The sequence below is a fragment of the Antedon mediterranea genome, chromosome 11 (genome assembly GCF_964355755.1).
Source record: "Antedon mediterranea chromosome 11, ecAntMedi1.1, whole genome shotgun sequence".
Taxonomy (NCBI): Eukaryota; Metazoa; Echinodermata; class Crinoidea; order Comatulida; family Antedonidae; genus Antedon; species Antedon mediterranea.
The window spans coordinates 19393774-19413864 of NC_092680.1; the positions used below are offsets into that span (position 1 = coordinate 19393774).

At 31.9% G+C, this 20091-nt stretch overlaps 2 protein-coding genes across 2 annotated transcripts in view; both read right to left on the reverse strand.

The window, feature by feature from the left end:
- Positions 1-5459: 5459 nt before the first annotated feature.
- The window catches only part of LOC140063230 (patched domain-containing protein 3-like), a 42884-nt gene continuing 28252 nt past the window's right edge, over positions 5460-20091 (reverse strand). The window contains exons 4-5 of the mRNA XM_072109731.1: positions 7468-8530; positions 5460-7152 (exon numbers count right to left, since the gene is read on the reverse strand). Coding sequence (XP_071965832.1) covers positions 5465-7152; positions 7468-8455 — 2676 coding nt within the window. The 5' untranslated portion in view covers positions 8456-8530 and the 3' untranslated portion in view covers positions 5460-5464. The remainder of the gene's footprint in view (positions 7153-7467; positions 8531-20091) is intronic.
- On the reverse strand, positions 12585-14581 carry LOC140063231 (jerky protein homolog-like). The gene has a single exon (XM_072109732.1). The coding sequence runs from the start codon at positions 14400-14402 to the stop codon at positions 12801-12803; it is 1602 nt and encodes a 533-aa protein (XP_071965833.1). The 5' UTR covers positions 14403-14581; the 3' UTR covers positions 12585-12800.

Below are 20091 nucleotides of genomic sequence, written 5' to 3' on the forward strand. Positions count from 1 at the left end.
TACAGTTTTTTTTTTCTTTTGTCAACGTCAGTCTTAATAGACTATGTATACAACGTCCGTCGCGAACGACAGTGTCATCTTAGTCTTACAATCTGAATGATGACTAAGCCAGGACTGTTTAAAGCACCTTGATTGGTCCTAACATTGATCAAGGGATTCTCTCGCCTCCAGTGCCCGCATTCAGAGGAAAGGCTGTACATGTAATATAGATCCAAATAAGATCATAAAACACATGGACAGTATTTATGTTTTATTATAAATACACAAAACAAGAAAGAAACAGTGTTCCAATTTGTCTTTATTGAGTAAAAATCATTGAAAAAAAAAAGATTTGACAGATTTGATGGGTAGCATCTATAAACGGGCGTTCCCTTAATTTACAAAAAGTTTTAAAATATGTTCGTAATTTGTAATTGCTGTATATACCGTTACGTATGCATTGGCTTTCAAATAATAATATGCACAGTAGTAATACGTTTGTATTCGGTGATGGCCACATCAATCCTGTATGATAAAAGTATAGAACAATTATCCCGGTTAAGCTAAATTACTAAATTAGCGATAATTTGTCAATTTACCGGGTAATAAGTAAGCCTGAACAGGATTATTATGAATCATAAAAAAAAGCAGTAACGAAAAATGTATACAAATTAAGTGCAGTCTTAGTACAGCCGTTTCTTCAATTTGTGATTTTATATTACACAATACAATCATATTATTCAACAATTACAAATTTGAGAGAGCATTGATATCTACAATTCACTAATTAAATACAATTATAACCCATCTTTAGCAACAATTAAATGCATTATACCACTCAAACCCTATGCTAATTGAAGATCTTTCATTTTCGACGGCCTAGAACCTAGAATCCGCCATCACATCCCATCTGAAGGGTGGGGGAGTGAGTATTGAGGGGACAGCACTTCATTTTTACCATGTTTAGGCCCTCGGTCTTTCTCACTTCCTTATTTCAAAATGCTGGTACGGACAAATCCCAATGTCCCCACATACGCGAAATGAATTTAAATGACGTAACTAGTTCCCAGGTCGTCGAAAAGTTGAAAGCTTCATGAGGTACGGTAAGGTTACCTGAACGGGAAGCCTTATGAAAATAGAGGTATTATGATGGACTGGTAACTGAAACCAAACAAAAGCAAATAGGATAGATTAATACAGTGGGCTCAGTGTCGTAGCATAAAAATTGCTAAATATATAAATTGTTAAAATCCAGTCAAGAAATTGTAGGCAAGTACAAAAATTCTAAATACTATTCTAAAAAGAAATAATTCGCAATATATATATGTATTTATACAATGAACTCCAATTGTATTCGAATTATACAATGTTGACAGATTCCCACCCCGTCTCGCCCCCACCCCGTCTCGCCCCCATCTCGTCCCACAACGTATTTGCAGTTTTGAAAACAAAATTATATTATACATTACAGAATTGTTTATTTTATCAGAATTTATAAATAGAATTTTATTCTGATTTTGTACAATTATACCAGTAAATTTAATACCATTGTATGGTATTTTTCATAATTAACAGCATAGCCTATATGTCTAAATCATTTTATAATATAATTTATTTATTATTTATAATCAGTTGCAATTAATCACATTCATTAAGATTTTTTTTTTCTTAACAAAAATAAATTTGGAAATCCAAACTACAGAAATACATCCAAACTAAAAACTAATGAACAACTTTAATAATAGACTAATAATGTACATAATTTGAACAAGTATGAACGGGACATAAGTATCTAGTAATAGAGTCCCTGTATTGATTTGTCGTGTCATCTAAAGCTTCGTTCCCACTAGGATGCAATGTCACGACAAAGTGCAACGCAAGCGAGTTGACCAACGACAAGGAACAGTTTGGATAATCCATCGTTGTGATCTTAAGTACGGTACTAGTGGGAACGAAACTTTATAACCAATTAATTTAATAATTAATTATTTTAATTAATTAATAATTAATTATAACCAACTAATTTTATAACAGAAACAGAAATTACAATCATTATCAACCTTTAAGTACACATATACAACCATATAATTACAATATAGATATATTTAGATACAAAACCAATCATAATTTCAGTGAACAATTACTTAAAATGTTTGCATTTTTACACTATTTTGCATTGATTAGGCAATCAACATCAGAATCACAATACAACTAGCAATAGGACAAGCCTCACCTAGCAGACCTGCAGAATTTACACACACCAGGGCGCATACCCTACCATACACCATACCATACGCCACTGATTAATGCCCCGGTGTGTGTAAACAGCAGAGTTTTACTAGAAAACATGAACGGGGTATATGATGCACATCTTACTGTTTATCTAAGATTTTAATTTCATGGTATCATTATTTAAGATTTAAACTCTTATATATTTTAGATTAAGATTATTTTTTTACTTTATATATTTTAAGATTTCAAATCTATCTAGTATAATATTTGCGAAATTTCAATATATCTTGCATTGTGTCAGTGCTGTGAGAAGTAAAATGATTATGCCTTAAATCAAGAAAAATCATAATTGCAAATCTTTTTGTAATACCATAAAGTGGAATACATTGAATGCTATAGGAATGAACCGATAATCACACTGTTAATACGAAAGTAATAAATTGCATTGATAATATATTGACAGAATAAAGATATACAGGATATATTAAGTGAAACAGTCCAGTCTAAAGGAGGTAACACGAAATTGTGAAGACATTCTTCCCAACTACTAACTATATTGTGTACTCAACATATAATAGGAATTGGGGAATGAATTTAATTGCATTGTCTAGCTTAATACTCTGACTGTATGTGCTACTGATGAGCAAAAAATGTCAATATGAAGTACAAGTTCTTAAAATACAAGTAAGTCCACACACATGACATACACCACACTTTCACTCCAACATCAAGCTCATACTTAATGCCAATTTACAGAGACGAGCGGTAACGGTAAGCGGAAAATCGCATAGCTTGTGTCCCACGTAGAATCTGTATCCATCTTGGGCAGAAACTGCCCGTCCGCTCCGCGTTGTGCGTAAACAGTCATAACGAATAACATAGATTCTATATTTGTATTACTGTTACCACTCGTCTGTGTAAATTGGCCTTTATTAGGGGGCGCGGGTGACGGTTGAGGGTTTGTTCAATTCAATAACCCTCTAAAGCTTGGTTCCCACTAGAACGTAACGCAAGGACGTAAACGCAACGCAAGCGTTTTAACCAATGACAAGCGAAGTTATAGACAGTTAGCAATCACAAGCGAATAAGCCATCGCTTGTGATTGGTCAATTCACTTGCGTTGCGTTACGTCCTTGTGTTGCGTCGCTAGTGGGAACCACGCTTAAATCTATGCACCCATAACACACAGTACACGTTCATACAACAAACACAAACATCTATTCCACTGTTCACTCCGACAATTAATCAATCTCTCAAAATCGAAGGGACCACGTCAAAATTGTTTTACTGCAGTTACAGCAGCAACTACATATTGTATATTCAACTGTATATACACTTATTTTCTTATTTTTGTGTATTTGTTATTGGACTAACAAATGTATTGTTTTGGTTCTAGGCATGCACTCATAACTTTCATGTTTGCCGTTGTGTCAATTATCCCTTAACAATTCTCAACATTTATTATTCTCTCCTTCACTTCCCCTCCCAAAAAGCCCTTTTCACATACTAACATGTTCAACATTTATCTACTTAATTCAACACTAATAAAAAGCATTGGAACTGTGAAAAAATATATGTTGCTTTTTAAAAATTCTACTATGCTTGTACAACTTAAATAGTGCATCGTGAATCATCAAATATAAATATTGCTTTAATATTTACGATAAAATTCATCAATAATATATAAGTATTATATCATAATTTTAGTAAATTTTAACTTCTTTTATATGAAAAATAAGCTGCACATATTTGAAGAAAAAAAATATGATTATTGCAATTGTTGTTTTATCGTTTGATTGCTAAGCAAATCATATTTGATATATAGAAATATTATAGATAATAGTAATAAATTTAGACTTATTTAGCGAATTTTTGTATAAAGCTTCAATTAGCTTTCACATATAAAGGTATGCGCATAGTTTCAATACATATATATATATAATCATTATAGGTAACTTTTTAGTACTTTGTTTAAACAATGTTGGATTAAAAACACACACTTAGCATAGGATTATTACTGTACTACAGCAACACAGTACTCTGTAGGTCTATATAAGACTTTTAATTAACAGTATTTCATTAAATCACAACAAGGACATCCAGACCGGGTCAATTGATCATACCCTTCTTACCACCCCTGTAATTGAATCAATATTACAAAATTCAAAGCCAGAACAAATTTATTTATTTGTTTAAAATCAGTTTTTAAACCCATAATAGGCCAACTTATTTTCATCAATAACTGTAAAAGGTATGGATACGTCATAGAGACATCAGCTATACAACCATAACCCTTATTTTTAACCTGTGAATATGTTTCAGGGGAAAAAAGCAAAGCTATGCAAAATTGGATAGGTCAAGGGTCACTATCAATAATATATGGTACTGTACTTATAAAATATTGTTTTACGGCTTTTGTTTTCTACCTTGCGATGATTTTTAATTACATTATGAGTCAAGCTCAGTCAAGGTGCAAATATTTTTTGCGTAATAATTCTATATTGAAGATTTCAACTCCTTGATATCACTATTATAAGAGTTCAACTCCTTGGTGATAACACTACAGTTCAACACTTTCATATTGTATTTAAGAGTTCAACTCTCTGATGTTATATTTAAGAGTTCAACTCTCTGATGTTATATTTAAGAGTTCAACTCTCTGATGTTATATTTAAGAGTTCAACTCTCTGATGTTATATTTAAGAGTTCAACTCTCTGATGTTATATTTAAGAGTTCAATTCTCTGATGTTATATTTAAGAGTTCAACTCTCTGATGTTATATTTAAGAGTTCAACTCTCTGATGTTATATTTAAGAGTTCAATTCTCTGATGTTATATTTAAGAATTCAACTCTCTGATGTTATATTTAAGAGTTCAACTCCCTGATGTTATATTTAAGAGTTCAACTCTCTGATGACTATTAAATAGTTCTTCCAATATCATATAATTATGGGTTTTTTGGTAATATATTGGTTATTCAGAAAAAACTAAGTTAAACACATTTTCTGCTTCTTATTAAAGTTTAGTTCATAGATTATAATCTATGAACTATACTTTATTCTACATTGAAACCAGAGTTGACACATTTCTGCTTCTTATTAAAGTTTAGTTCATAGATTATAATCTATGAACTATACTTTATTCCACATTGAAACCAGAGTTGACACATTTCTGCTTCTTGTTTGGTTTGCATTGCTAAGATATTGTAAGATAAAATGCTTTTTAAAAAAGATAAAAATTGATCATACTTCATCAAACAACACTAATGTATGAATCAACTACGTGCTTTCTGTTATCATCATCTTCAAAAACAGGTAACATTGCTACATATGTATTCTTCTTCTCCATATCTGATGATGAGTGTGCAGCAGTTTCTGGCTGTGGATCTTCGGTTGCGTGTGGCATGCACGGCCCAAGAACGGTTAGAAAGACCGGTAAAAACACAAGTCCGTGAAGCGCGCCAAACACCATAACTAAGAAGAGAGTCTTAAAAAAAGTCGTGAAAACATACATTGGAGCTGTACATAAAGCGGACACACCAATTATAGTTGACAGCGCGCCTTGTAGGATTGGCATACCCAACGAATGAAGAGCGTCTATTGCGCGCTTATTAGGCGTACTCTCGGGTGATGTAACGTACGCGTACGTTATATGAGCTGTAAAATCTACACTGAATCCAATACAGAGAATAATGTTCATCATTGAGATACCATCTAAACTCACACCCCATAGGGTCATATATCCTATAACAGCTATGTCAATAGATATAATACAGAAAGTAACCCAGATTGTACATACTGGGTGTGGTATCATAAGCAACGCTACGATAAACATACTAGCTGTAGCAATTCCAAGTGTCTGTATTGTTGTGGGTAGAACTCCCACATACTGATCATAATGAATGAACGATGAGTGAAAAGCGGTGATGTTATATGGCGTGTCTTCTGCCATTTCGCGCATTTGTAACATCATTTTACGCTCTTCAATAGCATCAGTTAAATCACTTGTCAGTACCAAGAAGCGTGATCCTATGATTTCTGTGCGATTTTTGGAAAATGTAATATCTAAATTAAAACGCTTAGCGTGAGGACTCGCTAGAAATCCTTCAAGCATGATAAAAAACTTCTCTTTACCAACGTCAGTTGTATTTGCTTTCATCTTTAGGAAGTGAAGAAATGGCCGAATCCAGGACTCTGTAAAACCTTTACACGCGTAGCTTGACGTTTCAAACTTTTGGGTGATTTTTTCAATATGAAATTGGGTTTCAGGTTCCCAATACGGTAGAGGATCTGTGAATATGATGCTTACAGATGGGCCATAATGCAAAAAGTACTGATCTTTCTTATCATAATATTTGTATGGATATGAATCTTCTGCGGCTATGTACTTTAAACGTAAGCCCTCTTGAACCCTAGCGCATCCATAAATGGCAATAAGAAAATACATAATAAATGACGCGAAAACAAACAATTTTACATACGGCTTCATCAGAAATGGTCCGTAGTATGCACGAAAAAACTTCATAACACGATGTTCAAGATCCACATTAAAATTTCTTGTGCGCGAGGAAAAACCTCCAGCGCAGAAGATGCGATATAGTCTAGATGGCGCTTCCTCGCGTGGGAGTACTTTTTTACACGAGCAACAGTGTTGATTATTCAACTCGCGTGCGCCTGTGTAAACCATGCATGCGCCAAAAAACGTAATTTGATAAATGTACATAAAAAGAACGGAAAGGCCTGCGTAGGCACAGAACATTCGGACACTTGGAATTTTAGTGCTAGCTCCAATTGCAAACACCAATAGATCGGTCAAAGTTGTGATAGTGATTGATACAGCAGCCTCAGAAAATGTTCTTCCCATTCGATCCTCCAGTGAAAGGTTTTGCTTACATTGTCTCCATGACGCAATCATCAAGAACATATTATCAACACCAATACCTGCCAAGTAGATAATGATTTATTTTTTATTATAGATTAAGACAATAGTATTACTAAAAGTGTTTCTATATAATGGTGACACAATCAGTAATGAGGTCAGGATAAGTCATATACAAAAGAAAACCTTCTCTGGGACACCTCTATTTAGGGTACACAGCTTACCTTATCTCTATTCAAGACAATTTTTAGTTAGCTTATCAATTTTTGTACACATTACGCATCACTGAACAATATATTTCAATCATGGTGCCACTACTGCTAAAAAATGTCTACTGCCCTCTATACTGAGAAATAATAATAATAATTTCTACTCACCTAGAATAAGAAAAGGCATTGATGCCACAACCATGTTGAACTTAATTCCTCCAAAGCTAAGCATGCCAATAGAACTAAGAATAGCCAAACCAGCATTTACAACCCCAAGAAGACCTAGCCAAGGCCTGCTCAAAACCCAATCACGTTGGATACAAGACAGAATAGCAAACACGATAAGCATTCCAAACGTCGCTGCAAACCGTGGTATAACCCTTACACTAGCATTCAGCATTTCATCAGCCAGTGATACTGATGTCGCCATGCTGATATCAAGTGTTTTTGATGTTTTGGCTTTTTCTGCGACGGAGTCCATAAACCGTCGCTCCCATTCCTTTCCAAAGTCCTTATCACTACCCGACAGCAAGTAGTACATTGACATTGCCCGAGCATTCTTGACCGTAACTCCGTCACTATAGAATGTAACACCACCCAAATTTTTACCAATAAACCTTGAAACATTATTAACTGTTGTTATTGGATAAGTTAAGTTTAAAGATTTTGATGTTTCTTTTTCATACAATTTAAATATTGGATTTGTTAGACACGCCCCTTGCCATTTCATACACAGATCAGCGTACGTCTTTTCAGTGCCATTTATAGATATCGGCAATTTGCGAATCGCCTCATCTAAATCTTGTAGTTCTCCGAACGTAGCTTCGGATAGAATGTTATTTCCAAATTTTGGCGTCGCTATTAACTCTCCCCGTTGTATGAATGTTTCTAATGCACGGTTTGGAAGAAATTCCATTCCCTCGTCGCCATTTCGGAATAACCTTCTAGCAATCACTCTGTCGTTTTTACCGGGACTACCCTCCGGTGTAAACAGATATTCAACATCGTCTTCCACATTGAACTGCAAGAATCCAATGAGTAACAAAAAAACTAAAAATAACGGTAGAAGAAGAAAAGGTAATGGCTGTCTGGCAAGGAGTCTACCATAGCGACCGAACCATCCACTGATTATTTTGTCAATGCAATCAAACCTCATAGTGCTGGTAGTCTGGTCACAATAGCTGCCACTTTCAGGATAATCATAAGAGTCTGAGTGTTGTCATAATTAATTCTGAAAGATATAATTAATTAGATAAATTTAACAATAAATTAACTTAATGTTTTAATTATTTGGCATAGTATGTATTTTTATGAATGTTTATGTCTTTATGTCTATTGTCAACAATCTTCTTTTCTTTGTATTTTCTCCCATTTCCTTTTAATTAATAGAACTTTCTTCAAACTCTACTACCTTATTTATGATTTATACATTTTTTAGTATTAAAGTATGTTCTGTTAATACTAGGCAGCCCTTTCATTCCTCTTAATTTGCTGCAATCAAAAACCTGTTTATATGATTAATGAATGGAGATATAAAAGAAAATGTTAATATGACAGGGACAGTTCTACTGTAGAAAAAAAAATTTTGGGCCTGCTTAAGAAAAGTATTAAGACACAGCACAATTGGTTTGTGTAAATTAAGGCTTTCCACAATCCACAATTAATAAATACAAATGCTCTGATTTGCAAGAGCAAAACAAATTTGCTTGTGGTCAGAGGTCAGTTCATTTGGCCAGTTTACATAGTACTGTGTAAAGATTAAATCAACTGATTGACATATTTTATTATAGGCTAAAAAAAACAAACGATAGAGACAAATTGTAATATTAATAATAATGTTCAGGTTACGTTAAAATTAATACAATTATTTTTAAATAGGTATACTATTATGTAAACTGTGGTCAGACTATACAATATAAACAATTCTTTTTGAAAATTAAATGTCAACCGGATAAGTGGAGAATAACTAACTAATCAATTTTACGTCATATCACACATAAAATAATAGAAAACAATCAATAAACTAGAAATCTATGGCAATAATAATGGCATTAGCTACAGTACAACATATGTCAGTCTGGTATTACATCACAGTGCTTACGTCACATGGCTTTACACAGATGTTCTCTTAACTATATATTCTAATTACCACGAGATGAGTAAAAAGGTTGGAGTAAGTAATTGCATGGATGGTAGAAGTGCTACCCTCTAGGGCAATGTAATCTCTCAGAAGAACTCGCTTATTATTACCATGAATTATCAAAGAATGCGATTTTGAATGTTCATATACTCTATAGTTCCGCTACCGATAACAAATTACAACAAGGTGATGACGTGGGCAGAAAACCGACGATGAATATTAGAATAGATAATTTTTTATTCAAATCAGAATCAAGGCAGTAGATTGGTCAGGTGGTTAAGCAGGGAGCCGCAAATAATGCCATAAAAACTGGTTCAAGAATCTTCTCGGTCTTTGTTAAGGCTTATATAATATGCTTATTTCAAAGAGAATGATTTATTTATTTATTTATTTTTAAAATATCCACAAATCACAGAAAAGAATCTGAATTGCTTGGGATTTACATAACACAATAACAATTGCACAGATCAATAATATACACATAAAAGGATTTATATGTTGGGGGACAAAATGAAGTGTCAATTAAGATGTCCCCTGAATAGGGGTTTGAAGTAGAGTTAGCATCCTCAGGGGTATCTCCTGTCACTACATTAACTCCTTGACTCAAACCACTATGAATATCAGGTGGGAAAATCTTAGTGTCCTTATTGGTAGATATCAAGATATTTAAAGAAAAAATTGCAAAAGTATTATTTGAAAATCATTTAATTTTAAAGAAAATAATACTGTACAATAGTGTCTCGTTTGGTAAGAAGCTTTATTATCACAAGAACTAAATTCTAATTTGTTTATGGTGTACATTCAAATGTAAACATTATACGTGTAGTTCTATTTTCCATTTACACTTCAGAACGCTTAAACCACGTCAATCAAATCAAAACATAAATCTAGCTATAAACTAACACTTTAAGGAAAAACGATTATAAAATGATGCAATACTGTAAATAACAAAGTCAACCAAATTATGATAAATGTGATAATGGGCCTATTTCTGCTGCATTAAAAATTTATAAAATAATAAATAAATTAACTACATTTTCTTGAGAGTAGAAACAGGACAAATCTGTGGTAACCGGTTAAAAGGCAACGGAAAATAACCGGTTGAAAATACCAATTCAATTCTGTGTTAGAACGCCATTTAACCGGTTATCGCTGGGAAATTTTTAGCTGCAACACGAAATAACGGTTATTTGATTGACAGCTGCTGACGTTTGAATTACCGCCAGGACCAATTGCATTTTGGGTAATGATTTTTGTCAACGACCACTCATTGATTTAACCGGTTATTTCGGAGCACAAATTGAGCAGAAACTTGTTATTATTAATCCATTTAAAAATAAACGGTTAATTTTCATTACGCAGCAAAACAGACCTATAGAAATGAGGTTTTACTCACACTCAAGCTTTTTAACCCAATCATAAGCTGTTGCGCCCTGCACCTGTAAGCTATATGATTTCAATATTTATTGTACAAAACCAATACTTATATTGCAATTCATACTGATATAAAGTACAGTACCTTCACACTTGCATCAATAACACCTCTTCAAAATAACAAATGCATTTACAATAGCTCTTAACAAGGACTATAAAATCATAGTGATTTAATACCGTAGTATAAATTAATATTTATCCAAAAGCAAGAATTTGGTTTTCAGTTATTAAATCAATGCTTGATCAAGGTAAACAAATACAATTTAGCTCTCAAATTCATATTTAAATACATATTTCAATTACATAAATTTATCAGGCCTTGACTTTTCAAAATTGTATGTGTGCTACAAATTGCACTCCTGAATACATTCAGGGGTGCTGTAGGTGTGCTGTTTGTACTTTGGTGTGTAGAAGTTTACCAAATTTAGGCGTGTTGTAAATTGCACTCCTCAGGGGCAGTTTAGGAGTGTGTTAGGTGAGTGATCACTCTCGCACCTTAAAAGACAAGGCCTGATTCATCATGAATTGTTTCACTCAATAAGGAAATAAAGATATTTTTTATTCTATTCTTCATTTAACAGTTTAGAAAGCAGTATCTGTATAAACTATAAAATAAAGAATACTTTGAACCAAATTATCTGAATCTTGTTTTTAATTATCAGAAATAACAAGAATGGTATGTCATATTGAAAAAGGGTTTTACAGTACATATTTTAGGTTTTAATAACACAATTAATTTGTATTCATTATATCAAATCGGTTGTTTAAAACTCCACCACATCTTAGTAAAAATGTTTTTTTTGTTTCAAAATATTTCAAAATTATTCTCTATGAGATTGAGATCTAAAAATAAACTGAATAAATTGAATACTGTATGTAGGAGTGGGCAATTATGATTATTAAATATTTAACAACTAATTGTTATGGTTATAATAAACTCCTGCATGTTTTGCTTTTCACCAATATTTAATACAGATGTTTATTATTATAGCATGCAATTTATAAAGAATGTATTGATCTGGCAAAAGCATATTGATCTATATTTATGAATGAATTTGCTATATCATATCCTGTCTGTCGAGGCAGTAAACTATGCTGGAACAGAAAAATTAAAATAATATACACAGTTTTACAATTAAATGTTCAATATTCTGGAAACATTGGCTGCATTTCATTAAAGTTGTCTATAATAATAGCTGCAAGTCTACCGGTAACTGTTTATACAATAAAATAATAAGCACAAAAAATAGGTTACTCACACTAAAAAAATTAACCCAACCTCTCAAGCTTTCGTGCTACGCCTAGATATGCTCTTTTTTCCCCGATTTCAATCTTTTATAAGTATTGTACGTAGAAACTTTTAAATTCTGAACCACATATCCTAATACGTTAAAATCCATAAATCTCTCTTTTTTCTAGAAAATCAGATAAATTCTACTTTGCAAGGGTGAGAAAGAGATGGCTTACCAATTAGGCGTGTTGCAAAGTGGATCATTCATAGATATTTGATCAAATAAGTTTATTTGCATAATATAACTGGTATCTTCGCAAAACATAAAGCTAAAAGCATTTCCCTACACTAATGGACAAATTAAAATGAAAAGAGAAACTTGTCCCGACACATATCAATGGTTCTCATAAAACTAGAGTGCCGGTCATAAATTTTATTTGATACTGTATCTTTAAGCATGTCATTTGAAACTTTAAAAACATTTTCATCGCATCGCAGAACATATCATTTTGCTTTTTGTATACAGATAACAACTTGGTTTAATTTATATATTGATTATAACATGTAAATCATATTTTTAATATGTACGATGGACCTTTCAAATAGCATTATTTGAATAAACAACCTGTTTGGAATAAACGTCCCTCGAGTAAATTCCTCTCTCGAATAAAGGCTCTCATGGAATATCGTGTGGAATTAACTGTTAAATGCCATTTCTGCAGCTTCGTCTCTCCATTTTCTTAATTGCTTAAAAGAACTTGGATCCGTATCATCAAAAATTTCCAACCATTGTATGACAGTTCCAATTGCTTGAAAAGCTTTCTTTGGCGTGACCTTACTTTCTCTATCATCCTCCTCCACTGAAGATGACCATTCTGTGTTTCTTGCCTTAATCAACCATTGGTGATAGGCAGAATCTTCATCCAGCCATTCATTCACACTCATGCTATCTTTAAAAGCAAGTTTTTCAAACATATTTTCAAATATCCTTCTATCAACTGAGAGATTTTCATCAACATCTTCCTCAGTAACTTCTTCACGCATTAATTTTCTCCATGATTTTTCCAATCTATTCGGTGTAATATCATCCCATGCATCAGCACTCCAACAAACTGCATCCTTTATCTCCAATTCCTTAATAACTTCAGATTTTGGAATATCCTCATCCTGACAAAAAATGTGTGATAGAAGCTTCATTTTATAAAACATTTTCAGAGATTCTGCAATTCCTTGAGACATTGGCTGAAGTTTACTTTCATGCACTGAAAGATACATAACACGAATACTACCATCCACAGTTGACAGTTCATCTTCTGGTGGATGGGCAAGTCCATTATCTAATATAAGAATAGCTTTTGAAGGGATTCCTTTATCTCTACAAAATGTTTCTACAAATGGTACAAAGTGCTCAAAGAACCATCTCTTGAATAAATTGTTATCCATTCTAGAATTTCTTTGAGTAAAGTAGTTCACAGGTAGAGCATCTATTTGTTTGGAACATTGTTCTAAAGGGGCTTGATGTGTAAATGCCAAAGGTAATTTGCAAGTTCCATTAGCATTTGCAGAAGCTAATAAGGTCACGCAATATTCAGCAGCTTTTCTCTTGACCTTAGCATTCATTGAATTACTGGGCATCAACTTCCAATACAGACTTATTTCATCTGCAGTAAAAATTTGATCTTTAGTGAGTCCTTCATCAGCAATGACTTTCATTAACTTAGTCTGAATTGGTCCTTTTGTAATCTCCAGATCACTTGTAATCTCCAGTCCACTTGTAATCTCGAGTCCACCTGTAATCTCTAGTCCACTTGTAATCTCCAGTCCACTTGTAATCTCCGGTCCACTTGTAATCTCCAGTCCACTTCTGGATGCCTTGTCAATGGACTGGATACCATGTCTTCTCTTAAATCCAGCCAACCAGCCAGAACTAGCTGTGAATTTCTTGTAACTATCAGGATAGAGTTCTTCCGCTAACAATAAAGCCTTGGTTTGAATTAAGGGACCAGACACAACAATTCCTTCTCTACGTTGCTCTTTCACCCATTCATAACAAGCTTCATCAACCTTTTCATAAATAGCTGAAGATAAGTATGACTTCATTAAAACTTGATCAGGAACTTCAGATTTTGAAATGCTACTTTCAATGTTATCTCGCTTACCCCATATTGTGGAAATTGTTGATTTGGACAAATTGAACATATTTGCAACAACAGAATTAGATTTGCCCTTTTTCCTTTCAGCAATTATTTTCATTTTAGTAGCAAGAGACAAAGTTTGACGTGTCTTTGTAGGAGCCATACCGGCGAGTTAAATAAAAGTTTTCAAAGTTTCCACTTAACTTCTATCTTGAAATTGGACCATGGATTGGTTACTGCATAATATCTTGGCTTTTTTCGGTCTTTAATTCAATTCTGGAAAGAAACGTCAGGATTTTCTCACAACTAAAACTTATTTCTTCTCATGAACTCATTGTTAAAAGAAATCTGTCAAGGCACAAGTAATATTTATATTTGCAAAAAAATTATTAAAATTATCATGTTATAATCTGCTTACGGTATGTTTTTAAATGGGTCAATATTTCAGTCAATACTACAGTATTAAACTACATTTTGTTTATCCTTTAAGCTGTTTAATCCTTTTATAATGTTATTTTAGTAAAAAGTGTAGTTCTGGAGTAATTGCAGTAAAATAATATCTGACAAGTCTCCAATTCAATACATAGTATGTAATTATTAGAAATGTATTCTATTTTATTTGAAATTAAATATTTACAATGTGAAAAATATAGTTAGTACAATACCTAAACAAGTATAATTTAACACTAAATAATATTCATTAGAATACAAATTGATATTGATATTAATATCATTACATAATTATTGTTATATTAAGATGATAAATAATTGTATCTACTGTACAGTGATATATTTCTACATTTTTTTAAATGTAAACAAATAAAGGATTTCCTGACATGATATAATCAACCAAAAAGTTGTATATATCCTGCAATTTAAACAATAAAATATGGATATACTGTAGTACAGTATCCACAACCTCCATGTTTACTATTATACAAATAATGAATGTTTATGAGTGTAATGGTACAAATAATGGCATGAGGTGAATGATGAAAGGTTATATTTCAATGAGGCACAAGTCAAGTCGAAATATAACCTTTCATCATTCATCAAATGCCATTATTTGTACCATTACATGAATATAAAAAATTCATTATTTGTTTTATATAACATCTAAATAGATTCCTGTTATTTGAATCATTGAAAATTAAGGTAGGCCTAGCCAAGACCTACATTTCATTCACATTGATTAAAACAGTAACATTGGTTTTTAATAATTATATTAAATATTATTATTTATATGGATTTTATACAGTAAACGCACCCACTGTTAGTGTAATAATTACAGTATGTCAACAAACTAACAAACAATCCTAGGCCTCGCAAGGCTAAAACGGCTAAGCCTACTATAATACTGACAGGCCTACTAGGCCTACTGTAGGACTACTACTAGGCCTACTGTAGGCCTACTACTAGGCCTATCTAGTGTTTTTTTCAACCGCGAAACGTTTTTTTCCCCGTACACAATGTTAAAACGATCGTTTAATAGTGCGTACTATTGCACACCATGTGACCCACAATCGTCCAATCAAATGACAGGAATTAATTTAGGTGTTATACTGTAGTATATATTTATTTTATATCATTTTAGGTTTTTATAAAACATACTGTATTATTTATAATTTTTAAAAATAAAATGGCTTTTAAAAACAATTTCAAATTTAAAGATATTTTATATAGTTCAAAGACTTACAATACAAATTGATTCAATTATTTATAATTAATTTATTGTAATTATTGATTAATAATATTAATGTCAGTAAATATGTTAATACATTTTATAAGTAACTGAATAATTGCTCTTGTAATAAAAAATAATATATTTCACCATTTTACACATTTATATAAGCTGCAAAACTCATAAATTAAATGTGAACAGAAATATTAATATATGTAACACTCAGTCTTTGAAGGAGACATTATAAAGAAGGCTGTCGACAACCAATATCGTTTAAGATTAGAGGGGTAACCCCAGGGTAAAGGTCAACCAATCATATCATGGTGCTAGCATCGATTTAATAAAGTAGTTATCAGAAACAAGGTGATGTAATCTACATTAATTTACATCTAAAATCCTAATCATGTCCGTTTATACTAAGATGATAACAACGAACAGAAAACAACAGAAAACTACAGAAAAAGAGAACAGACATTGTGTTTATCCTAGAACTATAGGATTAACCATACTGTGTGTGATATTATAGCTTTTTGTCAAACTAGTTTTATAGTGTAGACCGAGCTTAAGAAAATAATATTCTCACAATTCTAATCGAAAGATTAATTGAACAATAAAATCATATCGTATGAATTTTATCGGTTTCATTTGATTGGATTTGTGAAAATATTATTTTCATCGATGACACAGTATAAAAGGTTTGTAGGTTTGTATTTTAGTTCTAGGATGATTTTGTTATTTTTTCGCAGCAGAAACAGGACAAGAGAAAAGTATCAGTTGGTGTAAAAATGGAAATAATTCCTCAATGGTCAGAAACAAATTTGAAGACTATCTTTCTGTTGTATAGAAAGGACATTAAACAGCTGTTTATGTTAAAATGTAATGTAATCTGTTATGCAAGTCTAAATAGTCAAAGAATATATAGTACAGACAATAGAACTTGTTGTCCCATAAGGACAAATTATAGACTGCCTATTGGGTAATACTGGACCGCCTATTGAGAAAGACTGCCAGGCACATGGGACACTGTCTACAGCAATCCATAACACACAAATAAATCTAGGTACATAATCAAATCATGAAGTAATTCCTTCATGATCCAATACAGTGTCATTGCATAATATTTGATAATTCGATAATATAGCAGTTACCTTTGGAATTTCAAAAACAGATTTACATTGATCACTGATAATGATGTTGCTATTATATAAAGACAGTGTTTGTAATATCATTCATGATTCGACATGTTCAGAATTTAAAAGTTTAAAGAGTTTAAAAGGTTATTCAATTATATAGTTAAATGTTGCAATACAGTTTAAATTAAATAAATTTGCAAAGGATTGAAACAAGAAAAAAATAGCAGAGCTACAGTATGGTAGCTGGCAAAAGAATATAATTTTATAAAACTACACACTAGCTGATACTAAGCATCAATATCCACATGAAATGGATTTTGTGTTTTTACAAACAGACACTAATGTTTAACATATTACTGTAGTTTATTCATTAACAAGATTACAATTGAATTAAACTGTTTATTTTTATAGCTAAATTGTTTTAATTTTTCAGATGTAAATGAAAATTTCTTTGAGCTAAAATAAAGTGTTTTGTGTAGCTCTCTAAACCACATTTTTGAGCGAAACGCATGTTTATATCGGACCAATGCGCGGGTTAGTGTACAAACGATATAGCCTAAACACTTCAGAAGGTGGAATAGATAGAGTAAGTTTCTTATTATTCTATACTAAAGGTAGTATCTAAGTGTGTTACGTGGTTTTATTAGATTGTTACCAACGATAGTACTTGTCAGTAACATCGTCGAAAAGAGGCTAGTAAGCAAAAAGATACCACTCATATTGGCTACATGAAAATCCTGACATTCTGAATATAATTACTGTATAATACATTGTAGAATGCCATTACAAATTGCATCTCAAAGTACAATGTTGTGAGCACATTTGTTTACCTACAGTACAGTATTTCTAATTTAGGGTATAATATGTTGAAATGTAAAATTCATGTCTTAGGCTCAGTCTACACTATCAAACTTTATGCGAAAAAAAAATGTGATGTGCCCATATGAACATGATAATGTCATATCACTACCATATTTACTGTAGGCATATCACTACCATATTTGGGCACATCACACTTTCTTTGATGAACTAGTGATAGTGTAGATAGAGATTTAACTGCATAAAATATATTTGTGTATAGATTATTCCCATTTCACTGGATAATATTAAGGATCCACACGCGGTATACAGGGAAATCTATCAAAACACGTCCTAAATATACTGTAGTTAACAGCTGAAGCTCTCTGAATACTGAAAACTTTCTTGGATAAATTCATACAGTACTGTATTATGTTATTCATGCATTCTAAAACCATACATTCTTAATCAAATACAGTACTTTAGGGTTTCTGTTGTTACGACAGAATTGTATGGAAAAATGGGAATAATCTGTACATACAGGATAATATTTAAATTGTAAGCACGGTGTTGTTAGTATTACAAGCTGTATTTTTGGGATGGTAGACAAAACATGAATCCCAACCACTGCCACAGTCTGTTAAATTACCATCTTTAGCCTATTGAAACAAAAACTCACTACTGTTGCAGTACATTAGGCAATATGGTAATTTATATTTAGTGAAAATGCTAATATATTGCAATTGTATAGTTAAATAAATAATGCACATGTGTTGAACGCATTCAGAATGACAATTGACATATGTTAACAGTGAAATTTATACAATTGAATCTCCTTGTTATTCACTGCAGACATTTAAAAATAATCTGCGTAAAACATTTCTGCTGTGAAAAAAACCGGAAGTACTAACAAAATACAAAAACATTTTATTCATCAAATCACAAATTACAATAAAATAATAGTATGTACAATGTTTCAAGAAAATGATGAAATGGGATCTCAGGATAAAACAGTGTGTACACAATCATAATATCATCTTCAATATCAGAATGAAAAATTGTTTGTGTTTTTTTATACTATAGAAAAAAAAAATAATACACCAATGATTTATAAAATATTCCCAATCTCAATTGCATTACAGTATCAGAAAGATTAGGGAACTTACATTTTCACAATATGCTATATAGAGAAATAATTTTAGAATGACTATTGGACTCAATAGCTGCATTGTTGAATGTGGAGCATAATTAGGAAAGGTCATTAAAGATAACAAAATATACCATTAGTAAAAATGTGCACTGACTGACTTGCTAATTTTGACATCTTTTCACAACTGAACAGAAAATCAACATTTTCCTTTAAATCACACAATCTAAATACTGTATACTGTATATGAAAAATATGAATGTATTTCATTGAAAATTCACTTTTCTTATCTTTTTCTTTCATAATGTTTGAAGAGAATTTTAAAGAGTACTGACAGGCGGTCCCTTAAAAGTCATGTATTGTAACATATTAATGATAATTTATGCAGCAAATGAAACACAAGCAAAACGATTGGTTTCCTGCTTAAGTTACATATGATCTCTGTCTGAACACATGTTATAATATTTGTGATTAAAAATAAATATATTAAAAGAGACTGCATAAATCTTTCATGGTGAATTAACACATCCTGGAGTGAAGTTCATTGATAAGAACAGTTTAAATTTAACTATCAGCTCGGCCTTCAAAACTGTTTTACCTTGAGCTTAAGTTTGCTATTGATCACTGAAACAACATATGAACACTTTGAAAGCAATAAAATAAATATTGAAATAATTGTAATTAATTAGGCACAAAATGCCTTATTTGCTACATACTAGAGGAGCATGCTTGCTCTGGTATAGCATGGAGAAATAAGTTGAGATTTCTTCATGAGTATAGTACTGTATTAAGGTATTATTGAATAATTGTAGAAAAAGCTACTTAAAACATTGTACTTGTTTCACCTATATTCTCAGTACATATTAATTAGCACGGGTAATCTATTCTAAATTTAAAATTGTGATAAAAAAAACTGTTTTTGGTTTTCCAAACTTGATTTTTCATTCAAAATAATTATGAGAGCTTTATTAATACAGGTACACTAGTAGTACTATATATCTTGAAATTATAGTATATATATATAATTATAGTATATATAGACAAAACCATATAAGCCGCATACTGATCACAGTGTGTTAGCAAAAACCTTGCT